The 23070-nt window shown below is 44.1% G+C and overlaps 2 protein-coding genes and 1 long non-coding RNA gene across 5 annotated transcripts in view; 1 reads left to right on the top strand and 2 right to left on the bottom strand.

The window, feature by feature from the left end:
- The window catches only part of COL4A6 (collagen type IV alpha 6 chain), a 172640-nt gene extending 160438 nt beyond the window's left edge, over positions 1-12202 (bottom strand). For 2 of the 3 annotated variants that reach the window (XM_080990521.1, XM_080990523.1), the window contains exons 1-3: positions 10368-10493; positions 10122-10218; positions 9956-10007 (exon numbers count right to left, since the gene is read on the bottom strand). In XM_080990521.1, coding sequence (XP_080846647.1) covers positions 9956-10007; positions 10122-10132 — 63 coding nt within the window. In that variant the 5' untranslated portion in view covers positions 10133-10218; positions 10368-10493. Of the gene's footprint in view, positions 1-9955; positions 10008-10121; positions 10219-10367; positions 10494-12070 lie in introns of those variants that run through there. The other variant, XM_080990522.1, reaches the window with a different exon arrangement.
- A 237-nt stretch (positions 12203-12439) lies between these two features.
- Positions 12440-23070, top strand: part of COL4A5 (collagen type IV alpha 5 chain) — a 134009-nt gene continuing 123378 nt past the window's right edge. The window contains exon 1 of the mRNA XM_080990519.1: positions 12440-12677. Within this exon, the coding sequence (XP_080846645.1) occupies positions 12573-12677 (105 nt within the window). The 5' untranslated portion in view covers positions 12440-12572. The remainder of the gene's footprint in view (positions 12678-23070) is intronic.
- Positions 13046-20061, bottom strand: LOC308468903. The gene is made up of 3 exons (XR_013981940.1): positions 19521-20061; positions 17515-17685; positions 13046-13425 (listed from the first exon to the last, which is right to left on the bottom strand). It is a non-coding gene; the product is annotated as an uncharacterized lncRNA (long non-coding RNA).

The following is a 23070-nucleotide window of genomic DNA, read 5'->3' as shown; positions in this document are numbered from 1 at the left end:
CAGCAAAAGAAAAACATTTTGCACTGTGGCATCTTATCCATCCTGTTCCTGTATTTTTATGTTGTGAACTGCCCTGTGATCTTCGGATGAAGGGTGGCATACAAATAAAAGAAAATGATTAATAATATTAGACAGGGCTTGGAGTGAGTAGGATATATAATATGCCTCAACTGGAATGTACTTCTATGTTAAAAATAGTCATTTCCCTTCTATCTCAATCAACATTTACAAGTCAGTAAAGCATTCCAGTTTCATTCTAGTCTGTGAAAATGCTTTAATTGGATCACTGATCCACAGGGAATAGGGTACTCCATAAACCATTACCTGTGAAAGCTCTTGACATCATAAAATGTAGGTGACACTGCCCATTTTATAACACACAGACTTTTCCAACTCTCTAAAAATGCTTTCACATTATGGTTTAAAACATTTGGTCTTCTGAAATATTTATTCATTCATTAAACTTATATCCCATTCATCCTCCCAAAATACTTTGAATGAAGCCTCCAAAGTAGATGCCTCAGACTTTATCTAGAGGGACTTTACAATATCCACCTCTCAGATGAAACAGTCTGGCCCAAGATAGGCATACCTAATTAGGCCAAATAAAATCTGTGGGTTTAGGCATGCTTAATCTGCATGGAATGGCTGAACAACAATCAGCACTCTTTCTTTAGTCTAGCAGGGCAAGTAGAAAATGTGGCTGACTTGATAATTCAGTGCCTATTTGCTCTAAAGCACTGTGAAAACCAGAGTCCGCTCTTGACTTCACCACAGGTTAACTCACAGTCCTGATGAAAATCTGCCCTTTCATCCCGGGATGCAAGGGACTTCTGCCCCAAACTTTTTGCTGTGCCTCAAGGTGCTTGCACAGAAGCTGCCTACAAGTGTGGCACTTGCACTCAACACTTGCACCTGCATAGTACAGTGGTATTTTCCTCCCTTGCACCTGTCAGATGGTCAGCAGGAGAGTGAGCATGTGAGCAGCACATCCAGGCTCAGAGGAGGAAGAAGCTGCCACCATGGTCATGGCTCACCCAGCCCCTGCCTGTAGCCTATAGAGAGTTGCACAGCAGGGGTGGGAAGTATTTTCTACTTCACCTCAGGCAGCAAAATGTCTTGGGTTGGCAATGCTTGGACTCCAACACCACCCAAAGCAGAAACAGGTGTTTCATCTGTTTCAAACCATGTGTTTAATTTCACACATCGTTTGGCCCTACACTTCAAAGCATAATTCATTTGGTAGGTATTTTTATTTTGCTTCTGATTCAGGGAATACTGGCTTTATGTTTCCTTAGTTTTATGAAGTCATAAGGATAGGAACTTTGGTATATATAGCGCCACCAGTTTGTTAAAGTAGCAAGTAAAAGGCTGAGAAGGAATAATTACAGTATATACTTGACAACCATGCAATTCCTAGCCCATCAACTGGATCTTTTACTTTAAAATTTTGCCTTTGAGTGATGTGGTAGTAGTGCATACTTCGGGTTGTTTTGTTTTTTAATTGCAATCATAATTGAGAATTAAATGCTTAATTGCTAAATGATTAACCAAAAGGGAAAAAACTAGAGAACCTAGGAATAAATGTTTTAGTTTCTACGACTTCTTAAATTTGTGAACGTTTCTTTAATTGTTGGTTCTGATCTTGGAAATAGAATTTTGCAGTTCTAGCACCACTTCTGTAGGTGCCACACCTGTTCTTTCAAATGCAGTCTATTGATCTCATATGGTGCAGAACATTATCTAAAATTCCTGTCTGAAGCTTCATAGCATGCTGTCAGCCTCTTATGCCATTTGACAAAAGAAGTGATCACGTGGCACTCCAGTTCCCAGATCTTCCATTTTTTAGGTCAGGAGGGAGATGACAAAGTTCATTTCACAATGGAAGCCAAACAACTACAAAAGGATCTAGAAGCATGACAAAACCCGAAGTGTGCTTGCATTCCTAGAGCAGCCTTCCCCAACCAGGTGCCCTCCAGAAGTTATTGGACTACAACTCCCATCAGCAACAAACAACAGGGCAAATGCTAAAGGACGAGGGGAGTTGTAGTCCAACAACATCTGGAGGGAACCCAGTTTGGTAAGGCGACCATGAATGGAGCCAGGCTGCCCTAAAAAATACAGGTTAATGGTGGAAGAAACCCAGCTCAGACATCACCGCTTAATTTTCAAAACATTAAGCAAATAAATAAATAGCAACTCCTGATACATATGTATAGAACTCCAATACTGGTAGTTTTATTGTCACGTACTCAATTCATCTTATCTCAATTTTTATCTTTTTAAAATAGTTATTTGGGTTTTATCATACATCACTGATAAGTTGTTGTTTTGTTTTTTTTAATGCTGCTCCTATTTGGATTACTCTCTACAACCAGGTGGAAATTATCCAAAGTGTGGCATTGGTCAATGACAGAGCAGCTGAGGTGGTCTCAGGTTCAATCCCTGGTAGTATCTTAAGGGCTGGGATTGTACCCTGTCTGAAACCCTGGAGAACCACTTCCAGTTAGTGTAGACAGTACTGAGCCGAATGGACCAATGGTCTGTGTACAAAGCTTCTTCCTACGTACAAACAACCCCATCTCCTTCCTTCTAAAATAATATTTATATTTCATGTTTCCATGAATCATGTAGGTAACACTAATATAGCTTAGGGTCACAGAACCTGAATTATCACCTATTCCCATCCCAATTAAAGTCATACCAACAACACATAACCACAGCCTAAAACAGAGATAGCTTATAGCCCCTCCAGATGTTCCTGGACCACAACTTCATTTGTGTTGGCTGGGGTTGGTGGGTGTTGGGAGTCCAGCAACATCTGGAGGGCCACTAGTTCTCATCCAAAATATTCCATGGGGAAAGGATCACATTTCATTAAAAGGCCTGTGAGAATTAATTGCACACAAGGCAGAGAGCTTAAAAGCTCCTTTTGCGCAGGGTTTTTTTTCCCTAGTGCAGGAAGAGCTTTCAAGCTTTCTGTCTTGCTTACTTGGCTCTGGGATGCTCTCATGCACTATTGACACCTCTCTGCCTTGCTTAGGGTGGGGTAAGGACAGCATGGTGTGTCAGCTCCATAAGGTAAGGACAGTAGCACAGAGGTGGAACATAACCCCTGCACGAGACCTGATTGTACTGCACCTCTTTTTCTCTAGCCAAGAAAACCCTCATACACATGCTCCCCTCCCCGGCAAAAAAACACAAAAGACTATTGTTAAGTTTTGTTGAAGTTATCAACAAAATGTCTCTTTCCCTGTAACCAACTTGCATATAGCTCAGTGCCTATTTGCTTTTAGCTAAGGACAATGAACTCCTTAATCCTGCTCCTTCCTCCATCTTATAATGATCTCCTGCCAAATGCTTAAAATTTGGTACTGTTCAATTTGTCTAAGCAAATAATAATTATAAAATACAAGGGTTTTAAATCAGGAAGCTGCAACTAACAGTTCAGAAGTTATCAGCATTTGCCTAATCTAATGGCAGGGTTCCAATATACACAAATGCCTTTGAGCAAACCTATTTTAGTACCACTGACACCTACTGTAGATGGCTTGAACTCTAATAGATGAGTCCAAGAACAATTTAAATATCTATCTACTCTATTTATTGCAGTCATTCACATTATGTTTTCTTCCCCGCTCACCACAGAACTCAATGCAGCACCTACAGCAGGTAGGGAACCTTTCTCAGTTCAAAGGTGGGGCAGTGATGAGTGGAGGCAGAGTCAAAAGTGGGTGGGCCAGTGAATGCAAAAAGGTTAGTTTTTCTACTTGCAAGCAAGAGGCATTCTCAGAGTTCAGGAACACATTCTAGCCAGGAAGAAACATTCAATGTGAAGCAAAGCCAGTGATGGCAGCCTAGGAAAGTTCTGTAGGCTAGACAGAAAGGTCTGGAGGAGAGTGGTTTTGGTCTCCAAGCAGGTTCAGACCCAGACCCAGACCCAGATGTGTTTAGCTTCAGTGAAATGCATAATCTGCTTCCAGGCTATGCATACCCTGGAGTGCACACAGCTCAAAGGTGGATCACAGGTATGCTCACAACATACTCATGCAACATACATGCATAGATATGATGCCTGCGCTCATGCAGCCTTCCTATGCGGAACTGGCCTTTGTGAATGAAGCTTATCACACATGATGCAGCTCTGGTATAGTCCGAGCATGAAAATAACAAATCATTCCATGCTTGCTCTATACCCAGAGCCACAAATGGATGCTTTGGTCTCCGTTTCACTTACGCCACACCAACAAATCAGGCATTGGTCCAGGCCCTACCATAGCAAAGCAGATTGCTCATGCTGCAGATGCTGAGAGGTGGCAATGAGGTATAGGAGGGAAGGGTTGTGTATGCCACATGCCATGCCTTGTTGTCACTAGAGCTAGCCAGCTGCTCCGAGATTCAGTAGAGGACACTGCCCTATCATAGCAAGATTCAACTGCTGCTCCACTTAGCTTTGTACAAATAATGGGTGTGGTGGTTGGAAACCATATTATCCTCCACCTCAAGTAGCGAAATGTTTTGGGCCAGTTCATTGTAACTCTGTACTGCTAACAGAGACTAGCAGCAAGTGTCCTGGGTTTCAGACAGGAGTCTCACCCAGCCCTGCCTGAAGATGCTGGACATTCTGCATACAAAGCAGATAATTCTTGAGCTAGGGCCTTTCTCTAATTCCAGCAACTGAGCCCGAGGCATTTTGTATGCAACTATGTTCTGCCATTGAGATACAACCTCTTTTCCCATCCATGCAGGGATTTGTCTTTTTGTAGCCATTTTTAACAGCATCTACTTCTTTTCAAAAAAATAAGCATTTTCAAGGGTGTGCATGTGATACAGAAAAGCTAAGCTCCCTCTTTAACTCAGCTATGCCCCACGATTCTGCAAAGTTCTTTCTTTTAACAAGATATTCATATTTTCTCCTTTAGGTATTAAACTGACCCAACCAGAAGCTGCTTTAGACCTGGTCTGGTCCATTATAGCAAACCACAAGGACTAGGGGAAGAAGGTACCACTATGAGGCCCAGGGAAAGAAAAAACACACAATAAGGACAAGCTTCATGCTTTGTACACATACTGTCGCATGATTAATGCTCACTATCTCCAGTTAAAACAGGAGTGGGGAATTTTTCTTAGCCCAAGGGCCACATTCGCTTTCTGTGGGCCACATGCCAAAAGCAGGTGGAGCACCAAATGTAAATTTTATCTTTGTCCAATAGGAGAGTTTCCACATACACACTTGCACACTCCATCCATGCAAGCAAAATAGACTTATCAGAATTCAAGGAAACATTCCAAGCTAGCAAAGATAATACAATGGTACCCTCAGGTTACAAACACCTCGGGTTACATACTCCGATAACCCGGTAGTATCACCTCGGGTTAAGAACTTTACCTCAGGATGAGAACAGAAATCATGTGCCAGCTAAAGTGGTACCTCAGGTTAAGAACGGTTTCAGGTTAAGAATGGATCTCCGGAACGAATTAAGTTCGTAACCAGAGGTACCACTGTAATAATGCTTGAGGCGCAGAGCAGTGTGGTCTATAGCAAATTCAAGGAAAGGCATGGAGGGTCACATTTGGCCTCTGGGCCTGAGCTTTCTCAGCCTGAATGAAAATGACTGCACCTAACAGTAATCTTGGAGATCCAGTGCCAATTCAAGGGAACAATAGTGGGCTAGATAATGCCTACTTCATGTTGGACTACAGCTCCCATCATCCCTGACCACTGGCAATGCTGGTAGGGGTTGATGGGAGTTGGGAGTCTAAAAAAAATGTGGAGGCACAATGCTGGCTACTCCTCTGGTGCATGGATCAATGACTCAGTAACACATCTATTCATCTATCTATCATCTATCTATCTATCTATCTATCTATCTATCATCTATCACTTTCAACAGATTTTTCATCACATGGTGATGAAAAATATAACAGGAAAGGACAACATGAGCTTTGCCATCTTTCCCTATTACACATTTGTATCACCATGAAGCTACAAGTGCTGAATTAGGGCTAGTGTCACATCTAAGAATTGCCAAATGAGGAAAAACCAAAACAGAGCAGCCTCACAAGATGACTCACGTGCCTTTAACACAGGTTCAAATTGCTCTTCAGAAATTACTGACTTGAATACAGAATGCCAGTTAGTTTGAAAACAAAAATAACACAGTAGGAGAAATAAGCCACAGTACTTTATTTGTTCCAGTCAAAATGAACTCACTCAGGAACAAGCTGCATTGCAATCAGTGGCTATTAGCCATGATTGCTATGCTCTGCCTCCACAGTCAAAATCAGTAATGCTTCTGAATATACCTGTTGCTGGAAACTGGTGCTCATGTACTTGGCTCTAGCTTGTGGGTTTCTCACAAGCATCTATCTGGTTGGCCACTGTGAGAATAGGATGCTAGACTAGATGGACCATTGGCCTGATCCAGCAGGGCTCTTTTTACTGAGATTTACTTCCTGGAAAGAACAGTTAAGGCTTTCAGTGTATGGGCCGGGATAGAAATAAGCCAATGCTCACAATCTAGCACCATTACCCTAAAGCCCTGTAACCTGGAAGTGAGTCACAACTGGTTAAACCCAAAACAGCTGGCAAGACAGGTGGATCAGTTTTTCTGCAAATTAAGGAGCCGACCCAATTATCCCAGGTACAGTACTGATCCAAATTAAGTAATTTGACACATTTGGGTCATTTAGAAACTACCCTTTGGGAAAATCACTGGTCTGGCCCAACTTATGTTGCAGAAAACAGGGGATGGAAACACAAGAGCTACTGAACAATGCTAACTGAAGAGTGTCATCTGCATAACTTGACAGTATGAACCTTGATACACAACTAAAGAGTTTGGCTACTTAGCTTTTTCACCCCAGTCCTACGAAACACCCAACATTTATAGTGCAATCCTAAGCATGCATATAATCGTAAATTCAATGGGGCTCACTACCAGATAAGTAGAGTTAGGATTACAGCACGGGTTCCCAAACATATTTCTCTACAGACCACTTGATTTTTGCTGAGTGTCATGGTGGACCACATAAGGATTCTTCTTCCTGTTGCATAAATATGAATGTACTCTGTCAGATGCTAGATGATTTTTAACTGTCTTTTTATTGCTCCTGTTGTGTTTTAATATAAAACACAACGAGGGAATAAAAAGGACAACTAAATATCAATTTAGTTGAAGCAACAGGCGTGCCATCTTCCATCTTCAACCATGAATCCATAGCGATACCTGGATTAGTGTGTTAAACACTGTCTTGTGAACCCCTGATTTATACCCTTGGCAGTAAGAGTAAGTCATTAAAGCTTGGAATCACAGTTACTTTTTTCCAGTTGAAAGTACGTTGTGTTTTTTTCTTACTTTAACAAAATTTATACACCTGTTAGTCCAACAAAAGATTTATACATAGTTTAAAACTTGTATGTAAGTAAACAGCAATAGCTCTGAATAATTAAAAAACCCCTACTTTGTTCTAGATAAATCATGTACAGGCACCATATCACAAGCATCCTCTTAAGAGTTATCCTTTCCTGGCCATGAGATATGGGAAGACCCCTCTTTTAAAGTAAGGGTAGCCAGGTGCAAAAGAAGGCAGGCACCTTTGATAAATGTTCTACACCAGTGTTTCTGAAACATGGGTCTCCAGCTGCTTTCGGACTACAACTCCCATAATCTCTAGCTAGCAGGACTAGTGGTCAGGGATGATGGGAACTGAAGTCCAAAAACAGCAGAAGACCCAAGTCAGGGAAACACTGTTCTACACCTACTAAATTCCCTCTGGAGCCCTGTCTTCTTTTGTATCTGCCCCCCCCCCCCCGGTGAGAATGGTGTGATTTTCATCATCACTTATACTAAAAGGCACATATATTGTTTTCAATCTGCTGCCTAATTACCTGGAAGCCTTTTATCATCTTAGGTTCTACATGTGCTATAAACTTTCTTTCTCTTGCTCTTTAATGAAAGCTGAGTATCTGGAGATTATGACTCATGGGAGGACTACCCTCCCCTCACAAACACCCATGTCACCTTTTTTTAACTCAACCAAGAAAGTGTTAATGAATCTAACACAATTAAGCACTGCAGCACTAACAAAAGCATTTGTAAAATGAGGGCTTTTGCCATATGGGAACTTTTGCGAAGGGGCATTTAGACAAATAAGAAGCACTTTATATTAATATTCAAAAACAATATTCAACCAACAGCTGGTGGTGGTACAAAAACCTATGTTTCAGATGAGCACAGTCTGGAATTACTGCCCTTACAAAGCAAACTAATTTGACATATACAACAAAAAGACTTGTGGCATCACAAAGCATTTCCCCAGTCCAGTGTAGATATTGTATGTTCTGCATATGTTGCATAACACAAAGAGGGCTTAATTTGAGCCACAGAATAGCACCAGAAATGTCCCCAGGCCCCACAATGAACCAAGTCATATCAACATTGACAAAATATACATTCTAACTGCATTGCAAGTCGTTGGATTAAATGACCTTTGGAATTCCTTCCAACGCTAGGAGTCTATGATTCTATGACTCTAAGCGTAGGAAAGGGAATCTCAAGAAGACATTTAGCTCTCATGCTTCTCAGAGGCTTTAAGAAGTCCTGTCCCTGAACTCTAGAACTTGTGCTCAGCATAAAGCTGCCAACAGGCCTGCTCCTAAGGACCTAAGCCTACACAGAACACCACACATCTAAGGCACATGACTTGCCCCAATGAGTCATGGGAACTGTTGTTTCCCCCTCATATGACCACAGTTCCCTGCACCCTTAAAAAACACAGATTCTAGGATTCTTTGGGGCAGGCCATGTGCTTTAAATGTATTGTGTGTACACAGCCTCTCTTTGACAGGAGCCCTAAATGCAGTTTTCATCACATGGCCCTCTATAGCCCCCTGCTTATAGCTGCACAGTGCACCACCCGTAAAGGGACAGTTTATAAGGGCTAACTTTAAAAAGCAAGGAGCCATAGTTCAGCAGGAAAGTCAGCCCAGCCCCTTTGCAAAAGAGTGCTTCTGAGCTTGCACAGTGCAGTCTAGAATAGAGAGAAAAGGAGGCTTAAGCATCCTCATCCCATTCTCTTTAGAAGCAGTAACTGCTTCCAAACATAAATGGATGGTAAATACGGTCTACCTTGCCCATGACTTTGGCTTATGTTCTTACAATCCCCACCATAGATGCATAAACCCAAACTTTCGAAGAGTTCTGAAGACCACCCCAGAGGAAAGAAGAAAATGTGATGAAAGGCTCAAAAACTAATTGGTTTTATTTATCATTCCAGTACGTGGCTTCCTAACTTTGCAATTTTATATATAGCACATGTGTTCAAGGACAGAGAAGTTTTACTTTAAGTACCACAGGTAAAAAATAGACACCAGCAAGGGGTTGCAGTTCTCTACAATGCTTACTTGGGAATCGAGTCTTACTTAAATCAGCAGGGCTTGCTTTTGAGTAAATATACAAAAGATGCAAAGGACATTTGCTGCATGTAGTGTCCCTGTGTTTTGGCATCCACAGACCCTCATGTTCCAGGCCCAAACTCCACAATCCACATACAAAGCACCCCCGTTATTACAGAAAATGCAGCAGGGGTTTTAAATGAAGTGTAACCATCATGCTGCCATCCCATACAAGAATAAATCTCACTACCATTTCTACTAGTTCATTTACAGCATCATGGACACTGATGTTATCATCCTGCACCCTACTCTGGAGTAGACACTGAGTATGCATTATTTCCCCGAATTAGGGCATACAGCCAACAAACATTTACTTGGAACTAAATTGCATCAAGTTTAACAGAGCCTACTCTGTGGTAATTGTGCACCCAGTTCACATTAAGTATCAACTGGACACACTTTTACCTGAGAGGAGGCCCCAATGTTGTGTGTATTCTGACTCAGGAAAATAAATGCACAGGATTAGAATGTGTTTTGAGATTGTCTGGGAACACTTACCCCATTCACAGAATCTGGAGTCAGGCAGAAAGCAACAAGGAACGCAACCAACCTGCACGGGGTAAAGGACCAAAAATTAAAGTTGTAACAGAGACTCCACCAAGTTACATTTGATTAAAGTTAAGGTAGCATCACCCCCACCGGCCGCCCTTCCCCAGAAACTCACCCAGCGCGCATGGTGCAGCGTGGCCGGCAAAGAAACTGCTTCGCTCCCGCTGGAGAACTCAGTTCCTCGGGTTGCTCACGGCGCCCGGCCCCCCGGTCTGTGGGAAAGAAGGCAGCCAGGTTAAGACAGCATGACAACAAAGTTTGGGATTTGGGGGGGGGAGTGGGCAGGAAGGGCCGACCGTGCTGCTACCGATCAGTTAGGCTACGGGAAGATCTTGGTCCCGCCTCCGGGGGAAAACATTACCCGCGTAAGGTGCACGAATCCTGATCAAAGAGCGCGCAAGCGAGAATTCCCCAGCAAAACGGCCGCGGCAGCGCGGCGTCGGGCGAGGAATGGAGACGGCTAGGGGGCGGGCCCACGACTGTCAATCAGCCAAGTAGGCAGCCGCAGATCCGCATCAAACTCTCTCCCTCTCCTCCCCCATCCTTTCTTTCCCCCAAAGTCAGAAAAAAGGATAAATGAATAAACTTGGATTCGCTGATCTTCCGTTTCTGTGCTATGTTCATCATTCCGAAATTGTGCTGGGCACCTGCTTTTGGTCTGAGATAACCAGAGCACTCGGGTGATCCCAGACCAAATGTAGGTAACCAACAATGCGCCCGCGCGCGCAGCGGAGACCATACCCTCACATTTGCTTATTTTATTTTATTTTCTAAAGAAAACAATTAACTCCTATTCACATTCACATGGACGCAAGGCTCACTTAATTCCGTGTGGCTTAGGTTGCAATCCAAACACCACTGACCTGCGAGTAAGCCCCACTTAATTCAATAGAACTTACTTCTGAGTAGACATGGTTAGGATTGCGCGGCAATTTACTACTCTCAGGGAAGCACACTAATAGTTCCATTGAAATTAGCACTCCGTGCTTCGAGTGCAATTGCATAGGATCTCACAATTACACGCACGCATCTCAGCTAGGGAACGAAACCGAATCAAACAGGTGTGACACAGAAGTCCAACTCTGAACTCTTATCAAACCCACTGGAGGTTCTGAGGTATCTCATACCTGTGATTCTCCTGATAATTTTTTTCACTGAAGTTGTTCTGCACGTTTGCATGGGTTTGGAACCTGATTGTATCTTGGGGAGTTAAATGCAATCAAAAATTTATCTCCCTATTTTTTCCTTCTCAATTCAGAGCTGGCATCCAGTTTCAAAGACTTACAGCGCAACCCTACGCAAGTTTGCCGCGCAAATAGTAAGCCTCAGTTAGTTCAATGGGACTAGGCTGTAATCCTAAACGGTCCATACAGAACCACTCACTTTCCGCTTTCCATAGGCAGCCAAAGGATGCCGAAAGCAGCAGACCGATCACAAGGGTGCATCAGAAAGCTTACTTGCTCCCCAGTAAGGATGCAGCCATGGGCCCGCCCCTAAGCATGTTGACTGAGGCCCTAACCAAGTCTACCTGGGAATTAGCCTCATTGAATTCAATAGGATCAGTATGGTTAGGATTGAGCGTAAGTCTCTCAAGAGAGGCTTACTCTCAGTTAAGTGTCCACAGGACACTTGTGGTGGTTAAGTCTGAGAACTTCCCAAAAGGGTCTGATCTGAATCCCGCCCCCTACCCAATTTTCTTACCTATTCCCCCCTTTTCTTTTCCAGAGCACCTTCCCACCTGCCGCCGCCTCGGGAGGGGGGGGGGGTTGCGCACAAAGATACCCTTTCAGATTTGGGGTTTAAACACACATTGCCGCTTCTGCCAATCAAGTGTCAATCAAAAACACACACAAACAAACTCTGCGGGTTGTATCTGATGCTGCTTTTTATACAGAGGGGAACCACTGCAACACACAGAAACGACTAACACAAATCCGTACGTTTCAGTGGAACCCATCTGAGTAAAATTTAGTTGGAACACGAACCCTGCGTGTGTGAGAGGGAGAGAGAAAAAGAACGTTAATGCTCTTGAAAACCTGAACTTTTTATTTCATGGTGGCTTACCTGGAATGACTCTGAGCCTGAAAAAAAGAAAAGAAATAAACCGTCACACAACACCTATTTCAAGAACAGCCCCTTAATCATAACCATCACGGCCATTCGCTGGGAGGCTTCCTCAACCAGCCAAGGAGTGCGGCGGATGAATCCCAGAGTGCCTTTTTTTGGGGACAAAGTAGTCCCGGGAGAACGGCTTTTCTTTTCTTTTCCCCCACACTTTTTTTTTTTTAACTTTTTTTTTGGAGCGCGGACAAGTCTGCAAGTCTGCACAGAAAGGCGAGCGGGTTTGCGGAGACCGAGAGGGAGGGGACAGGACAAGCGGGCGGGCGCACCGCTCGCCTCGGCTCGCCTTAGCCCAACCCAGCCCAACCTTCTCTCCCCCTCTGCCCCCACCACCTTCTTTCCCTTCCTTCCTTTCCCCCCCCTTTTTTTGCGAAGACCATGTCAGCTCCGAAGGACCAGCCCGGGAGCCTGCGAGACTGCTGAGGAAGGGAGGAGGAGGAGGAGAATGAAGCTGAGCCCGAGGGCCAACTGCCTGCTGCCGCCAACGCCGCCGCCGCTGCTGGTGCTCTTGCTGCTGCTGGGTCTCTGGAGCCAGGACGCCGGAGCTGCGGTGGGTGCTCCGAGCTGCTCTCCTCCGGGGGAAGAAGGCGAGCGGGAGCCGCGGGAAGGGGGTGGCGGAGTGGGAGAAGCAGCCTCAGGTTGGTTTGCCTGTGGCTGTGTGAGCTCCCGGAGGAGAAATCACCTCGTATTTATAGTCCTTGGTAAATGAAGTCCTTGGCGTGGGCACTCCGCTGTAGGTCTTTTTTTTAATGTAAAAAGCCTCGGTTTCAAAATAGGGCGACCTTGATTGTTGTTGCTTTGGAAATGGCCATGTGTTTCAGAGGCCGGATGAGCGAGCGGGTGGGTGGGGGGGAACCTTGGGAATGACCCTGTGCGCTACCTTCGTAATCCCCGTGGCGGGGGGGGGAGACTCTTATCTCTCTCCCCTGCCTCATTTCCCGGCCGCGGAAAATGGGGAGGGCGAGCGGGGACCCACGTTGCCTTCAAGGCAACTCCTGAATTTCTTTCACTAATTAGCTGAGCCTTACGTTGCTTTTCCAGCAGATGGCCCAAACTTTTTATTTGCAGCCGCTTAAATACCTGTTGAGAGTGGAGCACGAACTTATCACCATCATCATTATTATTATAGAACAGCTTTGTTTTTGGGGGGAGAATATCCAAGGAGCTGATTAGGGTAGGGGGGCTGCGGCTGTTTCCCTTCCGGCTCAAGTGCCTCTCCTTCAGGTGGCTGCAGCGTGGTTTTCTTATCTCGCCCCTTCCTCTTCCACCGTAGCTCTCGCCCTCTTCACGGGGAATGTCTATATCAAACAAAGACATGTATAGTTTTGTCTAGCTCCCTTGAGGTTGATTTGTGGCTGCCCTCCTTTCCCGCCGACCCCCTTTTAAATTAACGTATGTGAAAGTGAATTGGTGAGTTGGAGGGACTCCATGCAGAGGACCCCCCCCCCCCCATGCTGCTGTGTGTTTAGCTCCATTTGTGAGGTTTTAGCACAAAGAAGAAATTAGTTCAGCTTCACTCAGAACTCCTGAGCGCTTCCATCGGAAGCCCGCTGTCTGGATGTGGAGAGGATCATCTCTCTTTCCCCGGGGCCTCAGGGTGTGAGACACTCCTGAAGAGCAGCGGCTTAGGCTTCCCACTTGTCTTTCCAGAGGATGCTTCTGCTAACCAAGTTAAGGGAGTGCGTTGTGTCCTACTGGGTTTTGGAAATATGTTAGAACAAGTATGTATGTGTGATGCTTAGAGCAAAATATGATTTTAATACCTATTTAATGCCACACCAGCTACTTCTTGCTTTTTATATAGTATTCTTTCATTTGCAGCCATGAGGGTCGGGGAGGCGGTAATTTTTTTTTTACTGAAGCACTGCTTAAGTACCCACAGACTCTTTGGTGAGGGAGGAGGATGGGGAGAAAACCAATGGGTACCACGTCTGGCTCCACTCTTGGCTGCCCCACTAGGTCCCCAGCAGCTGGCACTGAGTTGCAACATGCGGTGCTCAGGTTTGCTGTTAATGCCCATTTTACAGATGGGGAATGCTGAAGCCGAAACATAGGGCCCAGGGTTGCACACTTGAGTTTGTGGCAGAGGTAGGACTTGAGCCCAGGCTTTCCAGGACATGGTGGTTCGCTTCCTCAGCCTGTGGGGCTAAAATGTATACCTTATGTTATATCAAAAATCTTGCACAAATTGTCTCTTAGTACCAGGTTAGGAAGAGCTTTTCCAACTGAGCTAGAGTGTTGATCCGTCTAGCTCAGTGGTGGCTTTTCCTGGTCTTGGACAGAAGTACAGCAGTACCTCGGGTTACATACGCTTCAGGTTACAGACTCCGCTAACCCAGAAATATTACCTCGGGTTAAGAACTTTGCTTCAGGATGAGAACAGAAATCGTGCTCCGGCGGTACGGCAGCAGCAGGAGGCCCCATTAGCTAAAGTGGTGCTTCAGGTTAAGAACAGTTTTAGGTTAAGAATGGACCTCTGGAACGAATTAAGTACTTAACCCGAGGTACTACTGTATGTCTTTCCAAGTGCTACCCGGAATTTGAATCTGGGACCTTCTGCATGCTGCCCCTGCCTTTGCAAGACTTAGGGCTCTGCTCTCTGGCTCTGTTCCTCTGCCTACTTTCTTGATGGGAGTGGAAAAGAGAAACCGTAAAAGCATCATCTTGCCTGAAGGCTCCTCTCCTAATAACAAAATTATTTCCACTGTTACTGAAAACAGCAAACTCTTTGAAAAGCTGCCATTTGGAAGAAAAGAGTTCTCTGTGTTGCACATTTTGTGAAGGGGGATAAAGACTGTGTAATTTTTACCGGTATATCTTCCTGAGATTTTCTTCAGAGCCAGAAAAGATGGATAGTAGTAGCAAGATGGCCAAAATAACATCCTCAAATGTTATTTTCAGTTGACTAATAATATCTCCCTTTTAAAGAAATATGTAAATATATAAATCTAAATATACTGTCCACTATGATAATAAAAATAAAAAATAATTATAAAAAATGTATAATTATAAAATTATAAAAGATAATAAAAAAAGGGACGCGGGTGGCGCTGTGGGTTAAACCACAGAGCCTAGGACTTGTCGATCAGAAGGTCGGCGGTTTGAATCCCCACGACGGGATGAGCTCCCATTGCTCGGTCCCTGCTCCTGCCAACCTAGCAGTTCAAAAGCACGAAGTACAAGTAGATAAATAGGTACCGCTCTGGCGGGAAGGTAAACGATGTTTCCATGCGCTGCTCTGGTTCGCCAGAAGCTGCTTAGTCATGCTGGCCACATGACCCGGAAGCTGTACGCCGGCTCGCTCGGCCAGTAAAGCGAGATGAGTGCTGCAACCCCAGAGTCAGTTATGACTGGACCTAATGATCAGGGGTCCCTTTACCTTTTATGATAATAAAAATGATGGTGGACTAGAATGCATTATTGCATTTTGTGTATATTTTGAAATCACCTTTGGTTCAGTAACAGTGTCCTGAATTAATTTGTAGATGTATTAGAATAATAGTATATGTAATAAGGTGGGCCAGATGTTTATCTTGCAACCTTCCTCTATCCATTTTTTACATGGAAAGAACAAACATTGCTGATGTTTATCTCATATTCCTGTTGGCCAATATATACTGTGCTCTTAGCTAAATCAGATTAGTCATTCCTTTGAAGATTTCTCAGGTTCTTCACACTATGCTTATGGTTACAAATGTGTGTTTGGTCTTGTGGTTATAAAACCAGGGATGACAGTTACTGTAAAATCATTCACATTCTTACATTATATTAAAAGGCCCAGACATACGTTTGTAACTATAAACATACTGTGATTGATTGGATAGCAATGATAGAACTTGGTGGCAAACTGGCATCTGTTTGTCTTCTGAAGATATGATATAGCATAATGATGAATGTGCCACTGTTGTGATTTTTTAAGTACATCAACCATGCTTTGATGTTGCATGATTAAATTAACTAATCGCCAAAAATAGTTCAGATTTAGACTATTGAATATTTTTGGAGCTTTATACATGTACTGTAGGGAGAGGCCCAGTAAAAGAACTCACTGATGTCTCTGCAAAATGGGTATAATTTTAAAATTTGGTTAAACTTAAAAGTGCATGAGGGAGCCTGGGTGGCTAGTTGGCACTCCAGCAATCTCTTTAAATTAGGTTTGCCATACCTTGGAAATGACAAATACTGTATAGTCTTTTGTGCAAACCAAGTTCTTGCTTGCAAGTAAATGGGATACAGTCCCAGCTTTGCAGCACCATTGTAGAGGTATTTACGCAGGAATGAGTTCTTATTGATTCAATGGAATTCAGTTTATTTAGGGTTGCAGCCTTGATTAACATATCCCACCTAACTGCATCGGGTTCTGAAAACTATCAAATTTTAAGTAAAATTACTAAAGCAGTGCTTGTGCACATCCAATGAGTATCCTAAACACATCAATATGCTGAGATATTTTGCTGGGGGGGGGGGAATAAGCATTGCACTGTGGAAGTGAAATTAATAATTCAAGGAAGAGTCAGTAGTATAGCTGCCAGCAAACTTGCAACTTTTCTAGAAATTTCTTGCAATTACTGACTTGCCCTAATCTGAATCCATCCTTGTGACTCCTCTCCTGAACCTCTTGGAATGCTAACAGGGTTCTTACGCAACATTCTTTTCTGCTGGGGACAGGTTTTCTTATTCCTTGCAGGTATCCAGATAAAGTTGCGACAATTCTCCTAATTGCTAGGTGAAATGAAGTTGGCTGAACTATACATTGATGTATGTTTCTATGAGAATTTAAAAAGTCCTGAGTTAAGTGGATTCCGCAACATTTAAAAATTTTGATTAATTTACAGTACTTTTTTACCACCCATTAACAAGTTCTCTGGGTGGTGTGCCATGATTTTTCAAAGCCATAGTGTATAGAAAATGCTACATGGAGCATAACATCAGGCACAAGCTAAAAGAGCACCAGAATCAAGCCATTGGTTCCCAAGGTCTAGTAAGGTAAAGGGACCCCTGACCATTAGGTCCAGTCGTGAACGACTCTGGGGTTGCGGCGCTCATCTCTCTTTACTGGCCAAGGGAGCTGGTGTACAGCTTCCGGGTCATGTGGCCAGCATGACTAAGCCGCTTCTGGCGAACCAGAGCAGCGCATGGAAACACTGTTTACCTTCCCACTGGGGCGGTACCTATTTATCTACTTGCACTTTGACGTGCTTTCAAACTGCTAGGTTGGCAGGAGCAGGGACCGAGCAACGGGAGCTCAACCCATCGCAGGGATTCGAACCGTCGACCTTCTGATTGGCAAGCCCTAGGCTTAACCCACAGCACCACCTGTGTTCAAGCCAGTAGTTCCCAAGGTCTAAAAACACTTAAAAAGCCTGGGGAAATGAAAAGGACTTCACCTGATGCCTAAAAGGCCACAGCATTGGTGCCGAGCAAGCTTCTTGGGGAGGGCATTTCAAAACCAGCGTTGTCACCATTGGTAAATGCCTTTTTCTTAGTAACCACCAGCCTCAAATTATTTGGTAAGGGAACATGGAGAAGAGTCTCTGAAGATTGGTGTAAGCTTTGAACTGCAGAGGGGAGAAGATTGTAGCTTATCTATATGGGAAACCTGGGGCCCTCCAAATGTTACTGGGACTCCAACTCCCACCGGCCTTGATCATTGGCTACGTTGCCTGGGGCTGATGGGAGTTGTAGACCAAGAACATCTGGAGGGCCACATGTCCCCACCCCTGTTTTAGAGATACAGCAGAAGGTTGGAGGCAAGACCCCAACTTTTGTGAAAGGAGCATGGGCCTGGCAACTACATATTTTTGTACTGGCCACTGAGGCTAGTCAAAAGACTGCAGAGCCCTGTTTAAAATGCTCAGAATGTGTTTGCCATGCAGTGCCAACCTAGGTGTTTTGGTGGTTCTCTTTAGAGTTCAGAACCCTGGGCCTTCATTTGGAGACCTGCTTCATAATAGTTACTGGAGATTTATGTGGCAGGCAAAACAGCTGGGTGACAGGCAGTGTTGTGTAGTGGTTCACATGACATATTAGAACCTGGGAGACCAGGGTTCAAATCCCCAGTCAGCCGTGAAGCTCACTAGGTGACCTTGGAACAGTCACTGCCACAGCCTAACCTACCTAACCAAGATGATCAAGGGTCTGGAAACCAAGTCTAATGAGGAGTAGATATGAAAGCCAACTTCAAATACCTCAAGGGCTGTTCACATGGAAGATGGCACGCTAGCTTGTTTTCTACTCCGAAGGGTAGGACCTGAACCAATGGATTCAAATCAAGAAGAACTTCTAATGGTAAGAGCTGTTAGAAAGTGGAACAGATACTCTCAGAAGGTGGAGGACTCTCCCTCCTTGGAGGTTTTTAAGCAGAGTTTGGATGACCATCTATCATGGATGCTTTAGCTGAGATTCCCGCATTGTAAGGGTTTGAACTAGATGACCCTCAGGAGTCCTTCCAGCTCTACAGTTTCATGATTCTGCCTTACTGGGTTATGAGGATAAATAGGAGCAGGGAGTACACCTCCCATAATCTTCTAATATGATAATGATAATGCATTGCTGCAAGTATGTGCACTGACACATACCTGTTAATATAAAAATAAATCTCCATTTTGGATACAAAAAGATTAGGGGGGAATCAATATAAATTTATGAGTTTATAGTAACCATCAAGTAAAAGCTAAATAAAATATTGCTTCTTGTGCTGACTCTTATAACCGGAAATGGGTAGGCCCCACCTTGTGCTTCAGATAACAAAACATCTGTAGTTGACACTGCAAGACACTTAAATATTTAGGCATGAGTAGCTTTGGGTGCTGGAATGAGTGCTAGGGTGGAAAAGGTTCAACAGAATGGGTGCTAGGGCAATGTAGTTGTCATGGGGGCGGCATGTAACTTAGGTCACACCATGCATTTAAAAGCATATGGCCTACCCCAAAGAATCGTGACCACTATACTTTACCTCTCACAGAGTTACAATTCCCAGCACCCTTAAGAAACTACAGTTCCCAGAATTCATTGAGGTAAGTCATGCGCTTTAAATAGATGGCATTTGTGTGATTGCTACAGGTGAGGTTAATATCCCACCTGAGGAAAGCTTTGCTTCTTTTACACAGCCATCACTGAATCTTTTGTAACTTCAGGCTTGTTCTGAGATGCAGCCTCTGCCTAAACAAACAAGAAATTCCAACTCCGTTCCAGCCACAGGCTTTGGCAGACAGTCTTGGGTCACTGATGGGTCACTCTAGTTCCCCACTACCTCCAAAGAACCCTTGAACGCTCCAGCCATTAAAAAAGAAATGACGTTCTCAGTGTTGTTCACTTGACTAGTTTGGACATCTTTGTACACTACCTCAGTAGTGTGGAAGCAGCTTTCTTATTCATTTGTTTAAAATAATACCTTCATCAGTTGCTAGGAACAGCAGGTGTCCAATTTTCAGGCTTCCCACAGGCATCTGGCTGGCCACTGTGAGAAGAGGATGCTGCAGGAGATGGGCCAGGGGATCTTTGTATGGTCTTGATTTTTAAAAAAACAAAACAACACACCAACTTGCATTAAAAATAGACCCTCCATTTCACTTTGTTCATAGTAGATTGGTTAGTCTTGTGTAAGATTGACACACAACCAAGGGACAGATTTAAAAAGAACCAAAAATTCTAGGCCCTTCATGGCCTAGGACCCTCATACCTACGGGACCGCCTTTCCCGGTATGTCCCACGGAGAGCCTCAAGGTCCATAAATAGCAACACCCTAGAGGTCCCGGGCCCTAAGGAAGTTAGATTAGCCTCAGCCAGAGCCAGGGCCTTTTCAACACTGGCCTGGTGGAATGCTCTGCCTCATGAGACCAGGGCCCTGCAGGATCTGATTTCTTTCCGCAGGGCCTGTAAGACAGAGTTGTTCCGCCTGGTCTTTGGCTTGGAGTCAATTTGATTCCCTCCCCCTCTTTTTTTTTTTCTTTTTCCTTTCTCCTCCTGTGATGAGGGCTGCCATACATCCAGGATTTCCTGGACACATATGGGATTTGTCTGCTGAAAATTTTCAGAATTTCTGAAAACCAGTAAAAAATGTCCAGGAAATCCCTGGCATATGGCAACCCATGTTGTAAGCGGTTTTGTTTTTTTTTGGTTTTGTTTTTTTTGCCAAATACCCTTAAAAAAGGCTCAACTTTTTGTCCAGATTTTCACTTTTTGAAATATGACAACCCCAAACACCAGAGCATGATAAATTGTTGAAAAGCAACATGTTGTAACTCTGTATGTTGTTCCCTGTTTAAAAACTGGGTATACTTTCTAAGGAATATGGGAGTTGCTTACGTCTACAATCCTGAATTTAAAAAGGGGGTTTATTTCTCTCACTTTCCAGCCCAGCCAATAGTTGAAGAACAGAGTTAATTTACAGAGTGAGGTCTTCTGGAACCTTCTAGACCAGCTGCTCTTTTCAACTCTTTCCTTTTCCGTCTACAACTCTTCCTCTTATTTTCTTGAGTCTTCTCTCTTAAGCTTGGACTGTGAACCCACCATATATTTAAGGCACATGTCTTCTCCCAAAGAATTCTGGGAACTGTAGTTTACCCTTCACAAAGCTACAATTACTAGCACTCTTAACAAACTAGAGTTTCCAACATTCTTTGGGGGAAGTCATGTGCTTTAAATGTGTGCATATGCACAGCCTTACTCTCTCTGGTTGCAATTGCACCATATATTTTAAAAGCACTTTGATATCACTTCCCTCAATGAATATTGGGAGCTGCAGTTTGTTAAGGACTCCAATTCCCTCTCACGGTGCTACAGTTCCTAGGGTTCCATGTGAAGAGTAGTTATTAAACTACTCTGAGAACTGTAGTTCTGTGAGGGGGATAGGAGAGTCACCTAACAAATTTCAGCACCCTTAACAAACCACAGCTCCCAGAAATCTTTTGGAGGAGCCATGACCTTTTAAAGTGGTGTGATGATGCTTTGAATAGCGAGGACGTGGTCTCTCCTGCTGGTAACAGTTTCTGGCCAATAGCATGCAGCCACCTCTCCTGTTTTTCTCTTTCTTCAAGGACCAACAGATGTTCTGCTTTGGAGTGACCCTCAAAACACCACTCAATTTAGTCCCTTCTAATGCTCTTGATTCACTTTCAGTACAGATAACCTTTAAAAGCTTTCCCCTGCTTGGCAACCAAGGCTTTTGCAAGCACCCACTCAATTTGACCTTTGAAAAGGCCTGGGACTTAATTGGATACCTTTTTATCTTTTGTTCCATTTCATGATGACGCATTTTAATGCGGCCTTCATCAACCTGATGCTCCAGATGTTTTGTATCATAGCAATTTCCGCCGGCCCCAACCAGCAAAGCCACGTTGGCTGAGTTTCTTTAGGGCTTGTAGTCCAGGGTGGCCTACTGGGCCAGATCCTCCACTCACTCACTCCCAATATGGGCTGATAGGTGAGAGGGACATGGTGGGATAGTAACCTGGTGCTATCATGGTGTCAGGTAACTGGCACCTGGCAAAATGCAGCAATTTGTGCAGTGTTTTCAAAAATGTCCAACAACAAGCTATTTGTTGGGCAATCATTGGGCAAGGAGCTTTGCAATTCCTATGCTTGGCACTTCTCACTACTCAATCCTGAGCTCCTTTGGGAGGAATAGTGGGATGTAAATTTAATAAAGAAATAAGAGTTTTGCAGTCACCGTGTGCAACACTCCCCAAACACTAAGCACAGGGCTTTCAAAGTGTTTTGGTGGTGCTTCCCAAACGCCCAACTATCAGCTTGATCTTGGGCACTTGGGAAGCACTGCACAAGGGCTTTGCTGGCACTATTTATCAGTCAAGCTTTGCCTGTACCTGCCTCACATCTGAAGTTCTATATGATGTTAGGTGTGGTCTGGCCAAACAGCCTGGTGGGCCGGCTGGGGAAGCCTCACAGGTCAAGTTTGGCCCATGGGCTGAAGATTCCCAACCCCTGTCTAGTCCAAAACATCTGGAGGGCACCAGGTTAGCAAAGGCTGCTATAAATGTCTTTTTACATTAAATAATATATGGTCTCTCCAGTCACCCATCTGAGATGGAGAAGCACCAGTTGGATAAGGAATAGCCTCTGAGGCTCTTCTTCATATGATTCTGATCTCATAAAGTAGAACCCAGTAACGAGGTAGCTCCTATGCTGGCAGAATATGGATGTAAGGGGGCCTTTTTCCAGGCCTGTGGAAGGGGGAAGGAATGCATGGAGAGGACCAAGGCAGGAAATAATGCATTGGCCATGTGAAATTCTCCTTGCAGTGCAACAGCTGTTGGAGAAGGGTAAAACTGGGATGCTGAAATGGGAGGGTGTTATATGAACATAAAGGGAGAAGCTTATGTTGTTTCTTGCTATGTTCACGTTTACCTTGGGCAGCTTTCACATCCCTTCTTCTCCTTTAATAGCAGTGATAAGGAGATTGAGGTCTCCCTTTTAAAGGGTTTTGAAGTGATGGGGTGCTGAACTTGGTTAATAAGTGAAGGTTTCTAGTCTCTGAGTTCTAGTCTCTGAGTGGGCAACCTTTTTCATTTCCTTGTGGGGACAATTGTCTAGGGGTTGCACACAAGTGGTGGATGGCACCATAGACAAAAATGAGGCTTTTGCTAATGTGCGCACATGTATCTCCATCCTCTTTCCAGGTGTGCAAGAAACATTATCACAGTTCAAGAACACGTTCCAGCCAGGCGAAAGTGGCCAAGAATAATGTGAACCCTAAGGGTGTGTGTGATGTGGGGAGAGAGTTGCATTTGCCCCATCTCTGGGCCTGAGGGTTTTCCATTTCTGTTCCTAACAGCTGTGAGAGAGGAGGCTGTGCACGTAGCAGACAACTATGATACCCTGTTACATCAGGTGCAGCCCATAATCTCCCTAAGTTTGAAAATTAGCTTAAGTATTTTGAACTGGAGAGGAATGTGCTGACTATGCCTACGGACCTGAAAGCTTCT

The sequence above is a fragment of the Podarcis pityusensis genome (assembly GCF_964106645.2).
Source record: "Podarcis pityusensis genome assembly, chromosome: Z".
Taxonomy (NCBI): domain Eukaryota; kingdom Metazoa; phylum Chordata; class Lepidosauria; order Squamata; family Lacertidae; genus Podarcis; species Podarcis pityusensis.
The sequence above is the reverse complement of the archived record's forward strand: the minus strand, read 5'-3'. Positions and strand labels throughout refer to the sequence as shown.